Source organism: Xenopus laevis, chromosome 2L (assembly GCF_017654675.1).
Source record: "Xenopus laevis strain J_2021 chromosome 2L, Xenopus_laevis_v10.1, whole genome shotgun sequence".
Taxonomy (NCBI): Eukaryota; Metazoa; Chordata; class Amphibia; order Anura; family Pipidae; genus Xenopus; species Xenopus laevis.
The window spans coordinates 178,018,465-178,044,300 of NC_054373.1; the positions used below are offsets into that span (position 1 = coordinate 178,018,465).

Consider the following 25,836-nt stretch of genomic DNA (forward strand, 5'->3'; position numbering starts at 1 on the left):
TGCCACATCCTGGATGGAATTAATTGGGCTGATAGTTTTGTGTCATCTGCAAACACTGATACATTACTTACAACACCCTCCCCTAAGTCATTAGTTGTTAATGAACAAGTTAAATAAAACGTGTTCATTAAACTGTGTTTTTGTGTCTCAAAATTGTTCCAAAGTATCTTATTTGCACCTGTTAGCTGTTCTGGGCTCTCTGCTAAAAGCCAATTCAGTGAGAAACTTTGTTTCTTTTTCTGGCTGTTCAGTGCAGAGAAAAGAGGGACTTTCCAGTACAAATGAGGGACTGCGGGTTGAGCTGTCAAAAGAGGGACTGTCCCTCCAAAAAAGGGACAGTTGGGAGGTATGTATATTTGTCTCACATCACATTATATAAGGTCTACACCTACAGCACAGGGAATGTCAGACATTTCTGCTTGAAGCCCACTTGTGAGGTGTAATAAATAGCTGAGCACTGCTGCACCTCTAAAATCAACATATGAATAACAGTAATCCCTTATGTGTCCCTCTCCCTATCTCATTTCTCACAATAAAGATGGCCGACACCAGGACGAATACAAGGCGTTTTCTGTTGCCTGCGAGACAAGCGAGCCACTATTTTGCCCAACTCAATCATGGCGGAGCCGCGTTAATGAATAGTTCGCCTTATTCCAGCGGGCGAAATCTTCTCATTTGATCTAGAGGACTGCCATTAACAAATATGGCGTCGAGGGGCATTGGCTGTGGGCGGTACGTGAAGGCTGTTGTGTGCTGTACGTTGTGATTTCATGTGTCCTAAAGCGACCGGAGCATTCTGGAAGTTTCTGTCTGGGTTTAAGTGTGCGCCAGCGATCTGGGAAGGGAATTAAGAAGCAGATATTAGTGCGGGCTCGTGGGAGCAGACATGTTCGGGTGCCTTGTGGCCGGGAGGCTGGTGAGTGACAGGAGGGAGCAGAGCCTACTGGGAAATATTGTAGGCCTTTTTCATTTGCATATATGTCATAATACCCAAGGCTTGGGCCCTAGATACTGTTGTGTTCCTGCAGTGTGTCAGGCCTTTACACAGTACATCAGAGATACTATTCGACCTGACCTGAGTCCCTTAGATTTTAGGGAAAGTAGAATAATTGGATATTTACAGTATATACTTTAGGGATGTCCAACATGTGTCCTTCCCTGTAGTCTAACAATAACTGGACATTCCCAGATTGGATAACCCTGATTGTCCTGTGGATAGTTCACCGGTCAAAATAGACCAACTGCACAGACGCACGATCATAACATCGTTCTCTCGACGGTTTCTTTGTGCGTTTCATCGCAGGTGCAGACGGACGCCCAGCAAGTAGCAGAAGATAAATTTGTGTTTAATTTGCCCGACTTCGAGAGCATCAATCACGTGGTGGTGTTCATGTTGGGCACGGTCCCTTTCCCAGAGCGCATGGGAGGATCCGTTTACTTCTCATTCCCTGACCAAACTGGCATGCCCGTCTGGACGTTACTTGGATTCATCACCAATGAAAAGCCCAGCGCCATATTCAAAATTTCTGGCCTAAAGTCTGGTAAGATGAAGAAGAAGAAACTGTAATGATGCTGCAATTGGACCAATGTTCCTCTCTCTAACAAAATACATTTCTATGGCCAATGTGTTATTTTCCAGTACACTCCTGTTGTTCCACGGACTTAGGGAGCTAGCACACGGGCAGATTCGGGGAGATTTAGTCGTCTGGCGACTAATTGCCTCTTCTGCGGGGCGACAATCTCCCCGAACTGCCTGCTATAATGTGAAAACGCCAGCGCCAATTCACTTGCGGCACTTTGATTTCCGAAGTCACCCGAAGTTTCCTTGTGAGGTGACTTCAGAAATCGAAGTGACGCGAGTTCACTCGATTCCTTCTCCCCTCCGTAATACCTATTTTGGCATAGTTTTATGGTATCTCTCTGCACAGGCTATCAGAAAAAGTAGGGGGATGTTCATGCTGAATTGTGCATAATACCATAAAACTACCGCAGCATAGGTATTCCCACACAATTACAGGAACAGCCCCTAAGTTTTAGGGATACACCGAATCCAGGATTCGGTTCGGGATTCGGCCAGGATTTGGCCTTTTTCAGCAGGATTCGGATTCAGCCAAATCCTTCTGCCCAGCCGAACCGAATCCGAATCAGGGTTCGGTTCGGTATTCGGCCGAATCTTTTGCAAAGGATTCGGGGGTTCGGCCGAATCCAAAATAGTGGATTCGGTGCATCCCTGCTAAGTTTGCTCATAGCCTGTACAGAGAGATCCCATACAACTATGGCAGCATAGGTATTCCCCTGTACTAAGCACAATTCAGCAGGAACAGCCCCCTACGTTGCACATAGTCTGTACAGAGAGATCCCATAAAACTATGGCAGCATAGGTATTCCTCTGTACTAAGCACAATTCAGCAGGAACAGCCCCCTAAGTTTGCGCATAGCCTGTACAGAGAGATCCCATAAAACTATGGCAACATAGGTATTCCCCTGTACTAAGCGCAATTCAGCAGTAACAGCCCCTAAGGTTACTCATAGTCTGTACAGAGAGATCCCATAAAACTATGGCAGCATAGGTATTCCCCTGTACTAAGCACAATTCAGCAGGAACAGCCCCCTAAGTTTGCTCATAGCCTGTACAGAGAGATCCCATAAAACTATGGCAACATAGGTATTCCTCTGTATTAAGCACAATTCAGCAGGAACAGCCCCCTAAGTTTGCTCATAGTCTGTACATAGAGACCCCATACAACTATGGCAGCATAGGTATTCCCCTGTACTAAGCACAATTCAGCAGGAACAGCCCCCTACGTTGCACATAGTCTGTACAGAGAGATGCCATAAAACTATGGCAGCATAGGTATTCCTCTGTACTAAGCACAATTCAGCAGGAACAGCCCCCTAAGTTTGCGCATAGCCTGTAAAGAGAGATCCCATAAAACTATGGCAGCATAGGTATTCCTCTGTATTAAGCACAATTCAGCAGGAACAGTCCCCTAAGTTTTCGCATAGTCTGTACAGAGAGACCCCATAAAACTATGGCAGCATAGGTATTCCCTGTACTAAGCACAATTCAGCAGGAACAGCCCCTACATTTGCTTATAGCTTATGCAGAAAGATAACCATTGCTGTATTTGGAAATGTTCAGCTATTGGCTTCTCTTAGATATGTATAAATGAAAATTGGGAGAGTATGATGTATTCTGTCCTCGTTTACAGTTTACTCAAGATAAAGATATGGCAGATGTAAAAATAGGTTGTATTTTCCTTTTAATGTGCTGTGGTTTTTTAGGCGAAGGCAGCCAGCACCCATTTGGAACTATGAATTTACCTCAGACGCCCTCCGTAGCTCAGATTGGAATTTCTGTGGAGCTTCTAGAACAAATGGCTCAGCAAACCCCTGTAGCCAATGCTGCTGTTTCCACTGTAGACTCATTCACCCAGGTAACTTGTGCTGCCTGCCAGAAAGTGGAGTGGAAGGTTATGTGTTGCAGAGGGTATCGGATACCTTATGTTTAACATATATGTGAAAAAATGTCATCCATCTATTATGTATTTGATATTAAGATGTTAAAGGGGAAGTTCACCTTCAAGTTAACTTTTAGTATGTTATAGAATGGCTCATTCTAAGCTATGTCCTAATTGGCTTTAATTTTTTGTTTTTTTTTATAGTTTTTGAAATATTTGCCTTCTTCTTCTGACTCTTTACAGATTTCAAATAGGGGTCACTGACCCCCTCTAAAAAACAAAGGCTCTGTAAGGCTATAAATGTATTGTTATTGTTACTTTTTATTACTCCTCTTTCTATTCAGCCCTCTCCTATTCATATTTCAGTCTCTTATTCAAATCAGTGCATGGTTGCTAGGGTAATTTGGACCCTAGCAACGAGATTACTGAAATTGCAAACTAGAGAGCTGCTGAATTAAAAGCTAAATAACTCAAAAACCACAAATAATAACAAATAAAAATCAATTGCAAATTGTCTCAGAATATCACTCTGTACATCATACTAAAAGTACATTTAAAGGTAAACAATCCCCTTTAACATCCTTTAAGGGGTTGATGTAGAGCTTGATATTCTGAGACAGTTTGCAATTGGTTTTTATTTGTGGTTTTTGAGCTATTTAGCTTTTTACACAGCTCTCCAGTTTGCAGTTGCAGCAATCTGATTACTAGGGTCCAAATTACCCTAGCAACCAGAGAAAGAGATTGGAATAGGAATAGGAGAGGCCTGAATAGAACGAGGAGTAAGACAAAGTAGCAATAACAATAAATTTGAAGCCTTTCAGAGCATTTGTTTCTTTCTAGATGGGGTCAGTGACCCCATTTAAAGGCTGGAAAGAGTTAAATGCTCAGTAAAGCTACAAATGTATTGTTATTGCTACATTTTATTACTCATATTTCTATTAAGGCCTCTCCTATTCATATTCCAGTCTCTATTTGGGCCCAAGCAAACAAATTGATGATATAAAATAAATAAAACAAAAAACACATCACTCTCTCTACATCATACTAAAAGTGAATTATGTGTACTGGCCCGAAACGTTGCATTTTTCCTGATCAAAAGCCATGTAATGCTAATAAAAGATTTTTAATATATTTAATAAATTGGTGCTATCTTCTACATTGTGACTTTAAAGGTAAACAACCCCTTCATATAAGCATTTATCCCAAATTTCACCATCCTACAGACTGGTCTCAACATACAGTTCTTTGTGCCTACCAAGTGTTGCAGTTCCTCTATGTTAGCTGGTCATCAAGCATTGGGGGTCTTTGTTTGTGCTTAGACCTTTTATCTGTCATATCCTGCACATTGTTTTTGTTCTAGACATTATTTGTCAGTGTAGAACTCAACTGGGACATCAGCAGTGAATCTTCTGGATTTATATACCGGACTACTCCTGGCACCAAAGCTACACTAGCTGTAACTAAATCTCTTTAATCAGGACCAGGCTGAAAGTGAAGTGTATTCTGAGCTCAAGGCAGCAGCTTGGCGGAGACCATTCCTTAACATTTGTCTTGTCTCTTTCCTTTGCTTCTTTCTCAGTTCACTCAGAAAATGCTGGATAATTTCTATAACTTTGCCACGTCGTTTGCTGTGTCGCAAGCTCAGATGATCCCCAACCCATCGGAAGTCTTTATACCTTCCAATGTTGTCCTTAAATGGTAAGTTCAACGGTTCACCCACTTCATGGTACAAAAATCACTGGGAAAGTCTGAGGGCTATTACCACAGGCAACAAGAGAAATAGCCCAGTCTGTGATCACGTGGTGATACAGTTCAGTCAGTATATTTTGCCTTAGGTAGGCAAGCAGTATGGCAACTGAAATTAAGAATGCAGTATATCATCCTTTCTACCTTATGTTGCTCAGCTGGGTAATACCACAGAGAGGTCTTTGACTTAAAGGCAGGCCCGGACTGGCAATCTGTGGGTTCTGGCAAATGCCAGAGGAGCTGCTATAAGGTGCCATAGAAAGTCAGTATTTAGTGGGCTGGTGGGAGATGTTTGGGCCTCTCTGTGGACTGATTGGGCCTCTGTGTACCTAAAATGCCAGGGCCTATTTTAATTCTCAGTCCGGACCTGCTTAAAGGGCACATGTTGGACAAAAATTATCTCCAACCAAAGGTGCGTGCTAATAGAGCCCGCACTCTGGTTGGGGGGAACAGTATTTTTTTTTAATTGCCCCTGGAAGCACTAGGCCACCCGGCCCAGGAAGTAGCTCCCAGTAAGAGCTGCCATGTTGGGGCACACGCATGCACATAATGAGTGAATGCTACGACTTGCTCATTATGCACGTGACATCAGAAGCGCATTGTGTACATTTGGGCTCCAAAGCTCCCCAAACTATGAGGCAGGGAGAATGAAAGTTTAATAGGAAAAGGATTTCACATTTTTTATGGTCAAAAATCTCAAATTCGAATTATTATCCGAAAGTTTTAATTCTAATTTGAGATTTATCATACTCTGGCCCTTTAAGAACTTGAATTCGACTATTATTTCAATGTGAGAGGTCCAGGGATCAATTTGGTGATGTTTGCAGCCTTCATGAAATTCGAGTTTTCTAATTCGAATCGAGTTTTTCTAATTCGAATCGAGTTTTTCTAATTCGAATCGAGTTTTTCTAATTCGAATCGAGTTTTTCTAATTCGAATCGAGTTTTTCTAATTCGAATCGAGTTTTTCTAATTCGAATCGAGTTTTTCTAATTCGAATCGAGTTTTTCTAATTCGAATCGAGTTTTTCTAATTCGAATCGAGTTTTTCTAATTCGAATCGAGTTTTTCTAATTCGAATCGAGTTTTTCTAATTCAAAGCAAGTTTTCGGGGTTGATTAAATTCGTCCGAGCTAAGAAAATTCAATTTCGAGTTGGGAGTTTTAAATAACACATGAATTCGAAATTCGACCCTTGATAAATCTACCCTAGTGTGTCTTTCCCTCCTCAATATTTTTGTATACACTTTTTACTACTCATCTTTCTACTCTGGCCCTCTCCTATTTATCTTCCAGTCTTATCAGTAACACCGCTGCCTGGTTACTAGGGAAAATTAATACTGGACCAGGCAGCCAGATAGTTGCTGAAATTTTAAACTGGACAGTAAAATAATTGAAAAACCATAAATCCCAATTAAAATCAGTTCGCCTAATAAAATAAATGTATTTTATTTTTGTTGCTTAGCATATGCCAAATTACTATCAAGGGCTAAAGCATGTTTAAAGCTGTAGTTGAGCAACAACAGGATGGGTAAAAAGCCAATCCTATTAAGCAATAGAATTTTATTGATAATAAACGTTATATTTCTCTTTAGGTACGAGAACTTTCAAAGACGTATGGCACAGAACCCATTCTTCTGGAAGACATAGACGGGACAAGAACTTTATCAAGCTGTGCTGCTTCGGCAAAAACTACATTGCGTGCCTCTTATTTTCTTTATTTGCTGAGCAGGTCTTCAGCTTGATTGGCTCCTTTTCATCCGAGCCGATTCATCTCTTGGCACACCAATATTGATGGCTGATCTGTCGGCTGAACTGGCAGCCTTTGCTTAACGTACAGGGCTGAAATCCTACTCTTAACAGTGGAATGGGTTAATTCAATAAAAGTTTTGCTATGACAGCCGCTTCAGCCAAGGGTTAAGGTTAACCTTTAAGATGTTTAAGTGTCTTTTTTCAGATTTAATTTTTTTATTAAACCTGTTTTAAGGTTACCTTTCTGGTATTAAGAGTCTTGGGTCAGTATAGTAGTCGCTTCTCATGGTTTTAATTGATAATGTGGCTTCTGCTTGTAGATTTTTGGAGTGCTTTTTATGCGTTTTTTGTACATGTATGGTCTCTTATAATCTAGTATAAGAAGGTATCTTACAGTATCTCATATTATATTTATATTCATTTATGGTACAGAGGTGACATTTACTTATTACAGACTTGGTTCTATAACAAGGTCTGGTCATGTCGTATGAAACCAGTGGCTTTACCTAGGTCCTGTATTAGAGTTGCAGACTATAAAACATGAATAAACATCAGAATCCAGTACTCTAGTGTTGGTTCATTATATAAAGGTCTGAGCAAAGCAAACCTGGTTCTTCACCAGACCAACAAAGCCTCTATGTGTACAGGAACAAAACTGCAAATATTTGCTATTTAAAGGGGTTGATTCACTTTGCCTCAGATCCATTGTTTTTAAAATATTCTACACTCTTGCAGGATAGGATTCATTCCCTGCCAATCTTTTTTTGTTCCTCATATCACCTGTAACTAGAGTAAATTTTGACAGAACTGTCTAACATTTTTAAACTAAAAGGGTCGGTTCACCTTTAAGTTAACTTTTAGTATGTTATAGAATGGCCAGATCTAAGCAACTTTTCAATTGGCCTTCAAAATGAAAATGTAATGTTTCCACTGACACATGAGGAGAGAGGGATAGTGCATTGTAACTTGATTATTTCACACAATACGGAATGTTTAACTGATTAAATATCATATTTTATTTCTTATTTCAATGAGAAGATACATACATTGTTATGATAATTCCCTTTTAAGTCAGCAGAGCTTACAGGTTTACTGACACCTAGAATGAAAAAGGTATTTTGCAGATGTCCATATTTAGCTATGAAAAAAACTAAAAATCTATGGAGCTTTACCTAATGTATTTATGTTTCCTATAAACAAATATTCACTGCCTAAATAAATTGTATTTGTGTGGGATGATTTGAGTCTTTTTTTTTTTTTATGCACGGTTTTGGGCATTTTGATGCCACATTGTTATCAAGAAAACCCTTGCAGGCAAATTGGCGGAAACCATGTAACCATATTATAAGGGTATAACAAATCATATAATATTGTATTGCTTATTGCACACAAACGCTCCTCTGTATAACTGTATTTATTAAGACTGTTTTGAAGATAAGCTCTCTTTTATTGAAGCGTTTCGGGGACAAGCCCCTTCATCAAGTTGTATCTATTTTTCTGAGTCTATGGTAAAAAGGGCTTTGGTTCGCCGTAGGGCCTGCATTTAGCACCTCCCAACAGGAAACAAACAAAAGAAAGTTTTTTTTCCACTAAAGACAGCAAGAAAGAAGTTAATTGTTTTGTGTTTTGAAGATAAAGGACAGTTAAAGGGTCTATTATCTGTAATACTTGGGACCTGGAGTTTTCTGGATTAGGGATTTTTCCATAATGGGAATCACCATACGTTAAGTCTGTTAAAAAATATTTAATTATATAAATATATTATGTAAAATTATTAATAATTTTATAAAGCAAATAGGATTATTTGGCCAACAATTTGGATTGATGCAGCTTAGTTACCATCAGTGGTGTAACTAGAGTGCGCCAGGCCCCCCTGCAAAATAAATCTTCAGAGGGGCCCGGCGCACTCCTATCCCCATCCACCCGCCTACTTCCTGTCCTGCCTCCGCCACTTCCCACTGTGCCTCCTCCCATATCCCAGCTTCTGCCCGTGTCTCACCCCGACTTAGGGTTGCCATCTTTTCTGGGGAAAAATACCGGCCTTCCTATATATTTATAATTTTTCCCTATTAATAACATTGGGATCAACCATCATTTTTACCTAGGGTTGCCACCTTTTCCTATTTTTTTTGCCGGCAGGTGGGGGGCAGGAACAAAAAGGGGTGGGTGTGATGTCAAAAGGGGCTGGCCATGTCATCAAAAGGGGCATGCCGCGACACGGATATTTGAACACAGGACAAAAGCTATGTTTGCAGGGGATTGGGGCCTGTAACTTTGTAATACCAGCCCCAGCCTTGGCAGTTGTTTTACCGGCCGGGTGGCAACAATACCCCAACTCCACCCACATGCTGCCCTGACTTGCGCCCAGGCCCGGACTGGCAATCTGTGGGTTGCTATAAGGTGCCATAGAAAATCAGTATTTAGTGGGCTGGTGGGGCCTGTTTGGGCCTCTGTATGGGCTGATTGGGCCTCTGTGTACCTGAAATGCCAGGGCCTGTTTTGACTCAGTCCAGCCCTGCTTGCGCCCACCTTTCTCGCAGGTAAGAGAGCGGCTGGGGAAAGGGAGTTTTCTTATTAGCTATAGAGGGAGCAGACCCCACAGTCCAAGCCCTCCTGTTCCCCAGGCCTTCCTGCGACTGCGGGATCTGCTTCATTAATAGTTACGCCATTGGTTACCATAAAGTAAGGATGCACCAAATCCATATTTTTAGGATTCGCTGAATCCTTCACATAGGAATCTGCCAAATGTGGACCCTAATTTAAATATGTGTGAGTCATTTTTTGCAAAATAAAATTTGACACATGCATCAGTTTCTCATAGGGTTCAAATTCAGTTTGGGCAGACTCGTGGATTTTCCTAAATCCAAGTCCTGCTAAAAAAATGCTTGGATCGTGGAGTCGGTGCATCCCTAACATCAAGTACATCAAGGCACTTTTGTATTATGTCTATTTATATATTCCTCTGAATTCACTTATATGTTTTAGATTATTGTTGATGCATGGGAAGAAAGATCTTTTTAAAAATTTGAATTATTTCATTCAAATAGAGCTCTCCAGATTTTCATTTAATGGCTCCCATACCTGTTCCATATTGTTTCCCTTAGACCAGAGATGTCTGCTGTAGGAACGCATGGTGAGATTATAATGGCCTCCCGTGTGCTCAAGATTTCCGTAGGCCTCTTTACATGACATCAGGGCAGCCATCAGGGGGGGGCAGTTGTAGGGGGCCGCGAGGGTAAGGGGGGCCCGGCCACGCCACACTTACTTGATTAGCCGGTCCCCCATCTTTCTGAGAGCTGCTGACTTCAGGAAGGCATGGACGTTTAAGGGGCCCTGGCCACCAATTTTCTTATAACGTGGGGGAGCCCTGGCCACCAATTTTTTTTTCTCATGTGGGAACCCTAGCCACCAATATTTTTTTGTTTTTTTTACTGTGTGGTGGGGGGCGGACCTGTGGGGTGCGCGGACCTGTAGGTGGGGCTTGCAGTGGCGCAGCCCAGGGGCCCCAGGAAATTTTGTCGTATGGGGCCCTGTGATTTCTGATGGCGGTCCTGCATGACATTATTGCTTTATAATAATCTGTCAATACAGGGGAAAGAGTAAGGCTTCTGTTATAGACGCCATATTGTTTCTCTTTAGGCAGAACTGTGTGAGTATAGGTGGCGGCCATTTTGTGTACTGCGAATGTTACGTTTTCCTTCTTTCATGTGTGTTAGCTAGTTTTGCCTTGATGTTCACTGTTCCCAAGCTTTTTAATAACTATTTGAAAGGGGTTGTTTGCCTTTAAATTAACTTTTAGTATGATGTAAAAAGTGTGATATTCTGAGACAATTTGGTCTTTATTATTTATTTATTTTAAATTTTTAGCTTTTTATTCAGTGGCTTTGCACACCGGTACCGCCAAGTAAGTGCCCATCGCTTGGCCCAGTGTTTATTAAGAGCGGACTAAACAGCCAATGTGCGCCTACAGACTGCAGCCACTTCTCTCAGTGCTTCGCCCCACCCACTCCATAGAGCGCGGGATCTAGATCAGGGGGTGGGACGAGTGCGCGCATGTGACGTCACGCACAGCAACCGGGAGCGACCTTGGCGCATCTTAGTTACAGGCGCGTCCCCGAAAGGAGAGGGAAGAAGACAGGAGCATACGGGCAACCGGGTGAGAGACGAGAGCAAAAGAGAAGGCAGGTGCGGGGTGATCCAGGGGTAGTAAGACTGGAAAGAGAGAGAATTGGGAAGGAGGAGAGAAAGTTGGGAATAAGAAGGGGAGAGAGAATAGGGAAGGGGGAGAGAGTTGGGAAAAAGAATGGGAGAGAGAATTGGGAAGGGGGAGAGAAAGTTGGGAATAAGAATGGGAGAGATAATTGGGAAGTGGGAGAGAAAGTTGGGAAAAAGAATGAGAGAGAGAATTGGGAAGGGGGAGAGAGTTGGGAAAAAGAATGGGAGAGAGAATTGGGAAGGGGGAGAGAAAGTTGGGAATAAGAATGGGAGAGAGAATTGGGAAGTGGGAGAGAACGTTGGGAAAAAGAATGAGAGAGAGAATTGGGAAGTGGGAGAGAACGTTGGGAAAAAGAATGAGAGAGAGAATTGGGAAGTGGGAGAGAACGTTGGGAAAAAGAATGAGAGAGAGAATTGGGAAGGCGGAGAGAGTTGGGAAAAAGAATGGGAGAGAGAATTGGGAAGGGGGAGAGAAAGTTGGGAATAAGAATGGGAGAGAGAATTGGGAAGGTGGAGGGAAAGTTGGGAATAAGAATGGGAGAGAGAATTGGGAAGGGGGAGAGAAAGTTGGGAATAAGAATGTGGGGGAACAGGGAAATATTTGGGAATAAGAATGAAAGAATTGAGAAAGGGAGAGAAATTTGGGAATAAGAATGAGGGAGAATTGGGAAGGGGAGAAATTTGAGAATAACAATGATATAGTGAACTGGGAAGGGGATAAAAAGCTTGAAATTCCAATGAAAAAGAATTGGGAGATGGAGAGAATAATGGAATTGGAATAAGAATGAGAGCATTGGGAAGGGGCATAGATATTTGGAATAAGAACATGAGAGAGAACTTGGGGGCAGATAATAATAGAGAGGCCGACAAAGGGCTGGGAAGAGGAGAAAGAAGAAGAAAAGAAGGCTAGGGAGGGGCAATGGAGAAGTAGATCAGGAGAGAGGAAGGGAAATCTGAAAGAAAGTTGGTGTTAAAGAAAGGGAAGTTTGGGCTACTCATGACTGTTTGTGAGAATGTTATTGCATAGAAATAATTCCACGAGATAAAGAACTGAGCACTAGCAGTTTAGTGCCACACTATAAATCTCACGCAACTGTTACATATGTTTTACATTTATGGTTAAGGTTCTCCACCCAAGTCTGAAAGATGCTGGATTTTTTGCTCGAGTCCAGCAGGAGCGGCTTTCCTACCCTCCCCAAACTCACAGAGGATGGTAAGTTTTACATTCTCTATATATAGAGTTTGGCAGTTACCATTTAAATTCATGCAAAGATGTAAAACATATTTTTCTTCTGCTGAAACATTAAGAAATGCTGATAAAATAACTGGGATGGGGTTTATTTTGCTAATTGTACTTCAGTAAGGGGTGGTTCATCTTTATGTTAACTTTTAGTATGTCATAAAATGGCTAATTCTAAGCAACTTTTCAATTGGCCTTCATTATTATTTTTTTTTTTTTTTATAGTTTTTTAATTATTTGCCTTCTTCTTCTGACTCTTTCCAGCTGTCAAATTGGGGTCACCGACCCCATCTAGAAACGAATGCTCTGTAAGGCTACAAATATATTGTTATTGCTACTTTATTACTCATCTTTTTTATTCAGGCCTCTCCTATTCATATTCCAGTCTCTTATTCAAATCAGTGCATGGTTGCTAAGGTAATTTGGAAACTGCAAACTGGAGAGGTGCTGAAAAAAAGCTAAATAACTACTATAGGTTTCTTCACTATTTAATAAGTGTTTAGTAATGGAACTATTATTTTAGGGGAACAACCATACTGCTTGGAATACTGAAGAATATTAAAATAGCCTGAGATCATTTGAGGAGAATAATGAAAATTTAGGGAAGCGTACATTCCCCCCAAATAGATGATATGCTGTATACATTCATATATAATTATAAGTAATCTAATGAGAAGGCTTTTGTTAATAGCCTCCCAAAACAAATATTTCAGCCTCCACCCCTGGCAGCCTCCTTTCACTTTACTACGACCCAGACAGAAAGTGATGTACATTTAAAGGGATTGTTCACCTTTAAATTAAATTTAAGTATGGTGTAGAGAGGAATGATAAAATTCAATGGCACTTTGGCAAGTTTCTATATGTTTGTTAATTAACATTGTGGTGTATTTAAAGGTATACTGTAAGGGCTCATTTACCAACATTATCCAAGTTGGGTTGCCAGTAGCAACCAATCAGGTCTTGACTTTCATTTTCTAACTTGCATCAAAACGTATTGCTGATTGGTTGCCTTTGGCAACTGCATGTTTATCAACTTTGTTCTTGAATCAGTTGCCTCTCCACTCAGAAGTCAGAAGAAGCTTTGAGGAAGCCAAAAGAAGCTTTGAGGAAGTCAGAACAAGCTTTGAGGAAGTCAGAAGAAACTTTGAGGAAGTCAGAAGAAGCTTTTAGGAAGTCAGAAAAGCTTTGAGGAAGTCAGAAGAAGCTTCGAGGAAGTCAGAAGAAGCTTTGAGGAGATTAGAAGAATCTTTGAGGAAGTCAGAAGAAGCTTTGAGGAGGTTAGAAGAATCTTTGAGGAAGTCAGAAGAAGCTTTGAGGAACTTAGAAGAATCTTTGAGGAAGTCAGAAGAAGCTTTGAGAAAGTCAGAAGAAGCTTTGAGAAAGTCAGAAGAAGCTAGGGAGGAAGGAAGCAAGAGACTAATCCTGAATCAGAATATCTCTGGCAGTGATTGACTTACTATTTGGGTTCAAGCTCCTCTTTGAGGTCTAGCGTTTCTTTGGAGCCACCTTTTGCTGATGTATGTGCAACTCAAAAGACTCTCAAGTTGGATTTCCAGAAGTATCTATGAGACTAAATAGCATTCTCGCTAAACTGCACCCTATCCGATCTGCAGGCTGGGACCCTCCAGACACAGCTCTGGTCTACCCAAGCAGGCCAGGCCCACAGTTTAATATTTGGGTGATCCAGTTTCATCTGTCCTTTTAAAGAATTCCATCTTCCTATCCTCTTCTTTACCCTGAATCTCATTTTGGTTGGCATATATGCACCACTCATGTCAAGTCAGAATATATATACGTAGTCCATAGATTTGTGACCCACTGGAACCAAGCCATAACCAAAGGGTTTTATTTATGATCCTAATTTTTTCTCAGCCATAGCAACTGTGTGTTCAGTAGAGTTCATTGTCTGTATTTCTGGGGCCTTTTATTCATATACATTGGACTTAGAAGTTGAAAGTAAATAAGTATCTTAGCCCCCTATGAAATGAAAGGCACAAAGTTTGCCAGGAGCAGTAACCCACAGCAACCAATCAGATGTTTGCTTTTAAACATGTGACCAGTGAATTCTATTTGCTGATTAGTTGCTATTAGTTATTGCTCCAGGACAAAGTAGTGCCTTTTATTACATAACCCTATTAGTTTGTGAGGCTTTTGATGAAATAGACCTTAAGCTGGCCATAGATGTAAAGATCCGATTGCTCGAATCCTCGAACGATCGGACTTCCCCATCTCCCGACCTGCCACTAACCATTCAGATCAAATAAAGTAGTAAAAGAACAGATCAACCGATGTTCTGCCCCTGACAGCAATCGTACAAAAGTTATGTCCGACAAAGCTGGTGACAGTCTCCCACCAGCAGCGTTCCTAGAGGGGGGCGGGCCCTGGTGCGTGACGCGCAGCCGGACCCTGCCCCCCTCCTTACGGCGCGCTGCTGGGGTGATTTCAGTGGCGTGCGGCGCTGCCGGGGGGCCCTGAGGGGGTGCGGGCCCTGGCCCGCTCGCACCCCCTGCTCACCCGGTAGTTCCGCCACTGTCTCCCACTGAAAATCGTACGATCGGCAATACATGCAGAGATATTATCAGCAGCCAACAGAAATCTTTTAACCTGTCTGATCGACCAATAGACCGATCTCCGTGGGGCGAAAAATGGCGGGACACTTCACACAGGGTCCGAAAATCGTATCGATTCATACGATCGGATCTTTGCGTCTATGGCCATCTTTAGTCTGTGAATCTGATAGGGAACTTAGTCTGTAAGCTCCACTGGAGCAGGGACTGATATGTAAGAGCACTGAGTAAATGTGTTGGTGCTGTATATATAACAATACAGTTATAGGATTTGTGTTCTGAAAACCCATTATCTAGCCGTCTCCCATAGACTCTGTGTCATCCAAATAATCCAAATTTTTAAAACTGATTTCCTTTTTCTGTGTAATAATAAAACAGTCGCTTGTACTTGATCCCAACTAAGATATAATTAATCCTTATTGGAAGCAAAACCAGCCTATTGGGTTTATTTAATGTTTACATGATTTTCTAGTAGACTTAAGGTATGAAGATCCAAATTATGGAAAGATCTGTTATCTGGAAAGCCCTAGGTCCCGAGCATTCTGGATAACAGGCCCCATACCTGTAGTTAAGAGAATCCTCTTTGGCTGCATTTGCTGATAGTAACAGCTCCGCTGTATCTGTTCCTTATTTCTGCTTGTGTCTGTTCATTATTCTCAGCAGCGCTCCTTTTGTTTACTAAATTGCCATATCACATTGCCGCCTGGTAATAAAGCTTCCTTGCATGACTTAAGCATTCAAAAGGGAGAAATGTAAAACCCATTAATTAAGCATTGGATGGAGCACACATGTTTGTGTTCTGCTGTGTAATCAGGTTATTCACAAACAGAAGATACTTGGGCAGGACACGGGTACACATAAGTACCATAGCCACTCACTGCCAACCCATCCGCTTCATCCTCTGAGTGTCCTACTCATACATTTATCTTTAATTATTTCAATAATTAAACACCATGTCAGCACTATAGAAATAAAAGATAATGAAACACACAAAAACAATGAACCATGTGTAAAACATGTTCTAATAATAATGATGTCTTCTATTTTAATCAATGCTTTCCCATGTCACTTTTCTTAGAGCAGGGGTGCCCAAAAGGTAGATTGGGATCTACCAGTACATGAGTGATACTCAGAGTTCCCTGTATAACTCACCCTGCAGCCTTGTGCCTTTATATGGTCACAGAACCATTCAGTGACTTCTAATATCCTTATCATTTACAGTAGGGGGTACATTATCCCTTATAATACATGAGTGATACTCAGAGTTCCCTGTATAACTCAGCCTGCAGCCTTGTGCCTTTATATGGTCACAGAACCATTCAGTGACTTCTAATATCCTTATCATTTACAGTAGGGGGTACATTATCCCTTATAATACGTGAGTAATACTCAGAGTTCCCTGTATAACTCATCCTGGAGCCTTGTGCCTTTATATGGTCACAGGACCCCTCAGTGACTTCTAATATCCTTATCATTTACAGTAGGGGGTATATTATACCTTATAATACATGAGTGATACTCAGAGTTCCCTGTATAACTCAGCCTGCAGCCTTGTGCCTTTATATGGTCACAGAACCCCTCAGTGACTTCTAATATCCTTATCATTTACAGTAGGAGGTACATTATCCCTTATAATACACGATTGATACTCAGAGTTCCCTGTATAACTCAGCCTGCAGCCTTGTGCCTTTAAATGGTCACAGAACAACCCCTCAGTGACTTCTAATATCCTTATCATTTACAGTACGGGGTACATTATTCCTTATAATACATGAGTGATACTCAGAGTTCCCTGTATAACTCAGCCTGCAGCCTTGTGCCTTTATATGGTCACAGAACCCTTCAGTGACTTCTAATATCCTTATCATTTACAGTAGGGGGTACATTATCCCTTATAATACGTGAGTAATACTCAGAGTTCCCTGTATAACTCATCCTGGAGCCTTGTGCCTTTATATGGTCACAGGACCCCTCAGTGACTTCTAATATCCTTATCATTTACAGTAGGGGGTATATTATACCTTATAATACATGAGTGATACTCAGAGTTCCCTGTATAACTCAGCCTGCAGCCTTGTGCCTTTATATGGTCACAGAACCCCTCAGTGACTTCTAATATCCTTATCATTTACAGTAGGAGGTACATTATCCCTTATAATACACGAGTGATACTCAGAGTTCCCTGTATAACTCAGCCTGCAGCCTTGTGCCTTTAAATGGTCACAGAACAACCCCTCAGTGACTTCTAATATCCTTATCATTTACAGTAGGGGGTACATTATTCCTTATAATACATGAGTGATACTCAGAGTTCCCTGTATAACTCAGCCTGCAGCCTTGTGTCTTTATATGGTCACAGAACCCCTCAGTTTCTTTGATAGTGGAATTCAAAAGCCAGTGGGATCTTTGGAAGTTAGATCTTTAAATGTGTTGAGTCAGACAATGCATTTTGTATTTTTATTGGATTGATTAAATCTGTTAATACATTTCAGAGGTCAGCTCCATATGGGCGAGTGTCTCCGAATTTATTTCACATCAAATGGCTCTGCAGAAGGTAAGAAATACATTTTTTTCACCACCCAATTGTGATCAATTTGAGAAAAATGCCTGATATTGATTGTGAGGTTGATTATTTTTGGGTGGCAGTGGGATGGGGGAAGATTAGTCAGGAGGCAATTTATAGTCACCTTTAGACTGACCCCCTCATGGCAAATACTAAGATTTCTATTTATTTAGGGAGTCCATATCTCGGGACTTGGAACATTTACTCTGTCGAGGCACACACTGAATGTGGGTAACAACAAATCCATTGTCATTCAGCGGCCCGTGTTTCTTTTGTCTGAAAAAGTTACTCAGCTTCATGGTCTCAAGTACAACAAAATATTCACAACTGGTAAGTACTAACACTGTATATTGTGTACCTGAGTCTGTACTGTCACTGTATATTGCGTCCCTGAGAGTAAGGGAGGTGGGAGTGGTTAACAGAAGGTTGCAGTATTCCAGGTGGGATAGATAAGGGCATGGATGAATGAGACATTGCATAGAAAAAAGGAACAGGTGTATAATATATAGTGGATGATGTACCCCCTACTGTAATTTATAAAGATATTACGTGACTTCTAATATCTTTATAAATTTCAGTAGGGGGTACATTATGCATTATAATCTACATTTTGTGTAAAATGCCGGGAGGGGGGTGGAGGGGTCGGCATCCAATTACGGTCGCCGGCATCCAATTCGGGCGCGCCGGCGTCCAATTTGGACGTGCGGCCTCAAATTTGGGCACACTGCGTCAAATTTGGTTGCGATATGTCAAATTCGCTGGCCGGGACCCCCTGTTATAAACGGCGCGTTCTGACGTCAGAACGTGACGTTTATAAGGATATAATTTACAGTCTGGTCCCATAGGGAAATGACCAGACTGTAGATTATATAGTGAATAAAGTACCCCCTCTTGTAAAATATAAGGATATTATAAGATACCGCGGAGTTTCATGACCTCATATTTTGGAACTGGGGGTACTTTATTTATTAAAATACACAAGTTTCAGTGAGTCATGTGACAGAAATGACATCAGAACTCACCGTTTATAACTGATGAAATCAGAACTCACCGTTTATAAGGATATAATTTACAGGATATTCATGGCTTTTGTGTATTATATACAAATATACAGTAGTCAAGTTTTATTGTCATACAAGTACACAGTTGAGAAATTATAATCACATTTGCTACACATTCCAACAGTTCCAAATAAAACACAAATACTGACTTTCTTCAATTGCTTTTTTAATATACTTTTTTTATATTTTATAAACTGTTTAAAAAATAAATTTGTTTTGTAAATAGGTAAATTAAGCTGGAGTAAAGGCTAATATACAGAGGAGGAAAGTTGTGTACAAACAACCAGCTTTACCGTCATATTTATAACCTTGTCTTTGTTTTTCAGGAGATATTCCCATCGGGCCACTGAACTTTATGACACTGTCGTTTGGCAGCTCCTTCAGCAGAGACATCATCGAGGGCTGTGTGAGAGAAACCCTTAGTGCTTTCTCACGCTCCATTGCTACCAAGCAAAATGTAGAGTTTAATTTGAAGGGAATAGGGGCCCTCGTTATCAGAGACCTCAAAGCCAAAATGAAGTTTTACAAGGACTTTATTAATTCTATGGATGGAACCGGAAATCTTGTCAAATCCCTTGCAAATGTAAGTGTGTGTCATGTATTCATATTATAGAACCTTTGCTTTGTTCCTGAGTAAATTCTTTACTAGATATTACTAACCCATTACTCTTGGCATCCAAACAACTAGTCAGCAAGTTGGAATCATGGGAGCTGTAGTTCTGCAACACAAAACTATGCCTCGGACGACATTAATTTTTTTAAAGGGGTTGTTGACCTTTAAATTAACTTTTTTTGTGTAGAGAGTGACATTCTGAGACAATTTGCAATTGGTTTTCATTTTTTATTATTTGTGGTTTTTGAGTTATTTAGTTTTTTATTCAGCAGCTCTCCAGTTTGCAATTTAAGCCATCTGGTTGCTAGGGTTCAAATTACCCTAGCAACCATGCATTGATTTGAATGAGAGACTGGAATATGAATAGGAGAGGCCTGAAAAGAAAGACGAGTAATAAAAACTAGCAATAACAACACATTTGTAGCCCTACAGAGCATTTGTTTTTTAGATGGGGTCCTCCCCATTGAAAGCTGGAAGGAGTCAGAAGAATAATGCAAATAATTCAGCTACTATAAAAATGAAGGCCAATTAAAAGGTTGCTTAGAATTGGCCATTCCATAACATACTAAAAATGATCTTAAAGGGCATGTAAAGGCAAAAAAATAAAATCCCATTTTTTTAATGAAAAAGAAATCTATCTCCAACATACTTTAATTTAAAATGTGTACCGTCTTTATAAGAAACCTGACTGTATGTAGTGAAATTCCCCCCTCATTTACTGCTGTGGATAGGAATTGTCAGACGGTCCCTAACTGCTCTGCAGGGAAACAATCATACTTATGAACAGCAGGGGGAGCCCCCACCTTACTTCCCAGCCATGTAGAACTCAAGCAACTTTGTTTGTTTCCCTGTAGAGCAGTCGGCGACTGTAGAGATTTGTATTGAATTTTATTTTGCCTTTACATCCCCTTTACTGTTTCCAACTCCAGCTGCAGGGACAAAGATCATGGAGCCAGATTTAAACAGATAAACTGAGATTCTATTTGGAGGATTTGCTGCAGCCACTGGTTCTGCAGAGTTGGAGAAAGTTTGTATTAAACAATACAAAAACTATAAAATCCACATTAGATTACATGACAACACAGGACCCAGTGCAGTCTGTATATTCTGATTATTAATCAGTCTTGCTGCATCGGCTTCTGGCAGATATTATTTGACTTGTGCTGTTTTGATCATTTATGACGATCCCTAAGCAGCCCAGACCACACTGAGCATGTGCACAGTCTTGGTCTTGCAAAGATGTATAACAAAGTTACAAGATGGTGACCCCCTGTGGCCAACTTTGAAAGCATAAATCATTTGTTTGATTAGACTTGTGGTGCAGTAAGTTCATGTTTAGTATACAAAATACAACATTTCTAGCCTTATTCTATTTTAGACTTTACTTCCCCTTTAAAGGTGAACCACCTTTAAGGTCAAGTTGTGAAATCTCGAAAAATTCAAGTTTTTTTCACTAGAAAATCTGAATTTTTCAAGGAAAAAAAACTTTTTAGAGATTTATTATATCCCGTTGCTGCAATAAGCCCGAATCCAAAAATCGACCATCTCAGATCTGTCCAGGTCCTGTATAAGTCAATGGGAGGGGCACTTATCTCAGTATGAAGTTATCATGGTCTGCTCTAGGTTTAGCACGAAAATCTGACTTTTCTGGGTTTTCTGGCAAAAACCCGTAGAAATTGAGCGATTCGGAAAAAAATCCTGAAATATTTGAGCGACTCGGGTTTTTACCCAATTTTATCGAGTTTTGCTGTGATCTGATTAATTCGGGTTATCTTATGACTAAATAAGTTCAAATTGAGTATGGGAGTTTGGTCGTGATTTTTTTAAAATAAAATATCAGATAAATTTCGGATTTTATTAAATAACCCCCTTAGACTGCACTGCGGTTCCGAATCTGTGGCTGGGGGCAGCCAAACCCCTGTGCTGAGGAAACCCAGGAAATAATGGCTCCTCAAGGCAGGTCCCATTTAAGCGAGTGGCCAATTTTTGTTCCTATATGAGAATTCTTCTTTTATCTCAAAGCTCAACATGATGACGGCCATTATAGCAAGGTTCAAAGATGACATTAGTTCCATTTGGTTTTAATTTTGCCAACTTTCCTCTTGGACCAGCCTAATTGTGTTCTACAACCACATACCTCACACTTGTAGTAGGGACTACTACAAATAGAAATAGCTAGAGTTTTGTTATCATTCGAGAACTTAATCATCTGGTTATTCTGTTTGTCGTTACTGAACAGAGACCTGGAACGTGTGATTCAGTCATGTCAGAAAGAGACAGTCCTGTTCATCGGCCCCGGACATGCAGCACTCTCCTCTTCCCGCAGTGAGTTGTACAGACATAAATGTGTATTGCGCAACATTACATTGGCTTATTTTGCTCTCCCGTGTAGAATCATTTAACTTATTATTAGGGATGCACTGAATCCAGGATTCAGTCCGGGATTCGGCCAGGATTCTGCCTTTTTAAGCAGGATTCAGAATCGGCCGAATCCTTCTGCCTGGCTGAACCGAATCCAAATCCTAATTTGCATATGTAAATTAGGGGTGGGGAGGGAAATCACGTGACTTTGGTCACAAAACAAGGAAGAAAAAAATGGTTTCACCTTCCCACCCCTAATTTGCATATGCAAATTAGGGTGGCATATGCAAAATTAGGGTTCGGATTCGGTTCGGTATTCAGCCGAATCTTTCGCAAAGGATTCGGGGGTTCGGCCGAATCCAAAAAAGTGGATTCGGTGCATCCCTACTTATTATTTAGCATATTAGCATATTAAAGGTGATCTGTCACCCAGACATAAAAAGCTGTGTAATAAAAGTCCTCTTCCAATTGAACATGAAATCCAAATTTTTATTAAAGCATTCATACAGTTTATTGAGCCTGTTGATTTGCTACTGAGTGCTGTGAAGACTGATTGCTGAAATTTAAAGGAACAGTAACACCAAAGAATCAATGAAATTGTAATATAATGTACTGTTGTCCTGCAGTGGTGTTTGCTTCAGATAACAGTAGATAACAGATAAGTACTACTATAGTTTATATAAACAAGCTGCTGTGTAGCCATGGGGGCAGCCGTTCAAGCACAGGATACACAAAAGATAACAGATAAGTACTACTATAGTTTATATAAACAAGCTGTTGTGTAGCCATGGGGGCAGCCATTCAAGCACAGGATACACAGTAGATAACAGATAAGTACTACTATAGTTTATATAAATAAGCTGCTTTGTAGCCATGGGGGCAGCCATTCAAGCACAGGATACACAGTAGATAACAGATAAGTACTACTATAGTTTATATAAACAAGCTGCTGTGTAGCCATGGGGGCAGCCATTCAAGCACAGGATACACAGTAGATAACAGATAAGTACTACTATAGTCTATATAAACAAGCTGTTGTGTAGCCATGGGGGCAGCCATTCAAGCACAGGATACACAGTAGATAACAGATAAGTACTACTATAGTTTATATAAATAAGCTGTTGTCTTGGGGGCAGCCACTCAAAGCTGAAAAATGAGAAAATGCACAGGATACACAGCAGATAACAGATAAGCTCTGTAGTATACAATGAGATTCTTCAGAACTTATCTGGCTACACAGCAGCTTGTTTATAAACTATAGTTGTGTTTCTGAAGCAAACACACAGCTTTTACCAGAGCAGGGCAACACTACATTATATTGTCATTCCTTTCAAACATTTTCATTTCTTGATGTTACTGAAGGAGTCCTTCTCTTGTAGAAGGCTGCAATCCTTTCTTCAGTACTAAAACAAACTAAAAACAAATACGAATCAGTCCTAAGGAAGTCAATTTAAAATACATTATAAACTCAGCATATAACCTTTAGCTTATACAGGTAAGGGACCTGTTATCCAGAATCCTTGGGGTTTTCCGGATAAGGGGTCATTCTGTGATTTGGATGACATCCTTAAGTCTACTAAAAAAATCATTCAAACATGAATTTGAGATTATTCTGCCCCCAGTAAGGCTTAATTATATCTTGGTTGGGATCTAATACAAATTACTGTTTTATTTATGAGAAAAAGCAACATTCTTTAAAAAAAATTGAATTATTTTATTAAAATTGAGTCTTTGGGAGACAGCCTTCTCTTAATTTGGAGCTTTCCGGATAACAGATTTCTTAAGAACGGATCCCATACGTGTACAACCAGCTGAATCTAGTAAAGCTCACTTGTCTTTGGTTGCAAGGAAAACTGAGCCTGGTCCAATCCAAGAGCATGAAAGAGGATATGGATATATGTAATACTCTTATACTGAGTTGTTCATTAACTGGGCAATATATGCTTCTGTCTTCTTTAGAATTGAAGGAAAGGGGGAAGGCCACACGACAACAATGGAAACAATTGCAGAGGAGAATGGAGACCCAGAATGCTTAGGAGTGATACCAAGCCCAAGAGAAGCAGCGGAGAAAGAACATGAGGGAGAAGAAGACAATACCAGCAGAAGAGGTTTGCCGTTTACTAAAAAGACCCAACATAAATGAAACATAAATCTATACTACAGATGTTCCTGTCTAGTATTTCTGTTTTCATTCATCCAGATCATGATATACACTTTATACAGTATCTAGTGGAGATAAGTCAAGAATACTCAAAGCCCAGTTGCTTTAGACTTATCTCCACTTGATACTGATCAAGTCTGGCTTAACTAAATGCCATTTATGTAACTTAACTCACAGAATGCTTGAAAATGTAAGCAGAATTGTGAAACAGATGCATCATTGCTATAACAGATTTCTCTGGACAAGTTGAATGTATTTCTTCAGATACAAAGAAATGGGCCACAGCTGTCAGTAAGAATTACGATTTTTTTGTTGTCATAGAATGTTGTCATAGAATACCCGTTAGAAACGTGAGACTGGCAGTAGAGACAGCTGTGGGATGATAATATCATTGCAGGACGGAACTGAGTTCAACGTTCGGTCATTGTATCTGTTTAAGCAGAGTGGGACAGATTAAAAAATAGATTATCAAGGGTTGAGTGTTTTTACCTCGAATGAACTTACAATTCGTATGGTATCTTATTTAAAGGAACAGTTCAGTGTAAAAATAAAAACTGTGTAAATGGATAGGCTGTGCAAAATAAATAATGTTTCTAATATAGTTAGTTAGCCAAAAATGTAATGTATAAAGGCTGGAGTGACTGGATGTGTAACATAATAGCCGAGTCTGCAGCTTATTGGCCCATGAGTGGGGCCAATCGGGCTAAGTTAATAAAAAATCGCATCACATGGGCCAGCTAATCACTGATTGGTTTCTGCCTAGTAACCAATCAGTGTAAACCAAAAGAGCTGAAAAGCAGGAAGTAGTGTTCTGGCTATTATGTTACACATCCAGTCACTCCAGCCTTTATACATTATATTTTTGGCTAACTAACTATATTAGAGACACTTTTTATTTTGCACAGCCTATCTATTTACCCAGTTTTTATTTTTACACTGAACAATTCCTTTAAAGGAGATTATTTATCAAAGGTCGAGTGTTAGAGTTGTTTTTACCTCGAATGACCTCGAATGAACTCGAAACTCAAATTTTATTTTATTTAAGAAAAAAATCAAACGGCAAAAACCTGGTTCTGTGAGTTTGAGTCCCGGAACCAACTCTAATTGATCGAGTTTTTAGTTCGGGCAAAACCCTCCTGAAAAAAACTCAAACATCAAACAGGCTGTTAACATCTAAAATATGGTTCAAGGTGGTGATGTGTGGGTCGGGCTTTTCCCAACCCGCCCTAGAACCACCCGCGCCTGACTTCCTGGTCTCTTTTAAAGACCCGGGAGAGGCACGTGTCTATAAAAACTGAACCCGGAAGTTGGAAGCTGACATTTGTAAGGTCGCATGCATGGTCAGCCCGAACCCGCGGGTGCCAAGGGGTCCCGCGGGTATCGGGTCGGCCTGCACATCACTAGTTCAAGGGACCTCTGCCATTGACCCCTACATGACCTCGAGAAATTTTTTGGATTTGAGCTATTTACAGGGTCGGGGTATAATCAATCTTGAATATTCCAGTTAAGAAAAAAAAAATAAACAATTCGAGTTTTTTTTTAACCAGAACATGTGAGTTTTGACCAATAAATGCAACTCGAAAACTCAAATTTTTGTGTATAAAGCAACTCGAACCTTAATAAATCTGCCCCTTCGATGTATTAGAGATGGGATCGTGGTCTATCTTGTGGGATAAGTAAACTGGGCACCTATACAAGAAAAAATGGAGTAAATATTATTCTATTTATGAAAACTGGCTTTTATAGGGTCAGATTATTTGGCTAATAAAACCTGACCATCTGGGTGTGTACAGTCAAGGGGCAGTTCCTGATGGATCAAGGATTATCTGTCCAGGAGGATAGTTTCCACTGCTTGGCTGATAGGAAATAAAAATGTGACGTCCAAGCAGCAACATCAAGTAATATTAATATAAGGTCTTTACAATTCACCATATTCTATCTAATTCACAGATGTTTCATCACCGAAGCGCCTAGTCAACAGACCGTGTATTGTGCCTGCTAAAGTGACCGGCATTAGTCTGGACATGGAGAGAATCATGAAACCAAAAACTGCTCCAGAAAGGTGTGTGAAGCAGGGATGGTTTTATGTTAGAAAGTGC

General features: G+C 40.4%; 2 protein-coding genes across 3 annotated transcripts in view; both read left to right on the top strand.

The window, feature by feature from the left end:
* Positions 1-808: 808 nt before the first annotated feature.
* On the top strand, positions 809-8,192 carry hikeshi.L (heat shock protein nuclear import factor hikeshi L homeolog). The gene is given in 5 exon segments (NM_001093543.1): positions 809-916; positions 1,304-1,541; positions 3,286-3,437; positions 5,041-5,159; positions 6,800-8,192. Coding segments are annotated over 5 exon segments (594 nt in total). The 5' UTR covers positions 809-886; the 3' UTR covers positions 6,855-8,192.
* Positions 8,193-10,978: 2,786 nt separating this feature from the next.
* The window catches only part of ccdc81.L (coiled-coil domain containing 81 L homeolog), a 37,311-nt gene continuing 22,453 nt past the window's right edge, over positions 10,979-25,836 (top strand). For both annotated transcript variants that reach the window (XM_041582713.1, XM_041582712.1), the window contains exons 1-8: positions 10,979-11,112; positions 12,296-12,384; positions 17,471-17,532; positions 17,715-17,871; positions 18,929-19,185; positions 21,455-21,540; positions 23,536-23,684; positions 25,688-25,799. In XM_041582713.1, coding sequence (XP_041438647.1) covers positions 12,318-12,384; positions 17,471-17,532; positions 17,715-17,871; positions 18,929-19,185; positions 21,455-21,540; positions 23,536-23,684; positions 25,688-25,799 — 890 coding nt within the window. In that variant the 5' untranslated portion in view covers positions 10,979-11,112; positions 12,296-12,317. The remainder of the gene's footprint in view (positions 11,113-12,295; positions 12,385-17,470; positions 17,533-17,714; positions 17,872-18,928; positions 19,186-21,454; positions 21,541-23,535; positions 23,685-25,687; positions 25,800-25,836) is intronic.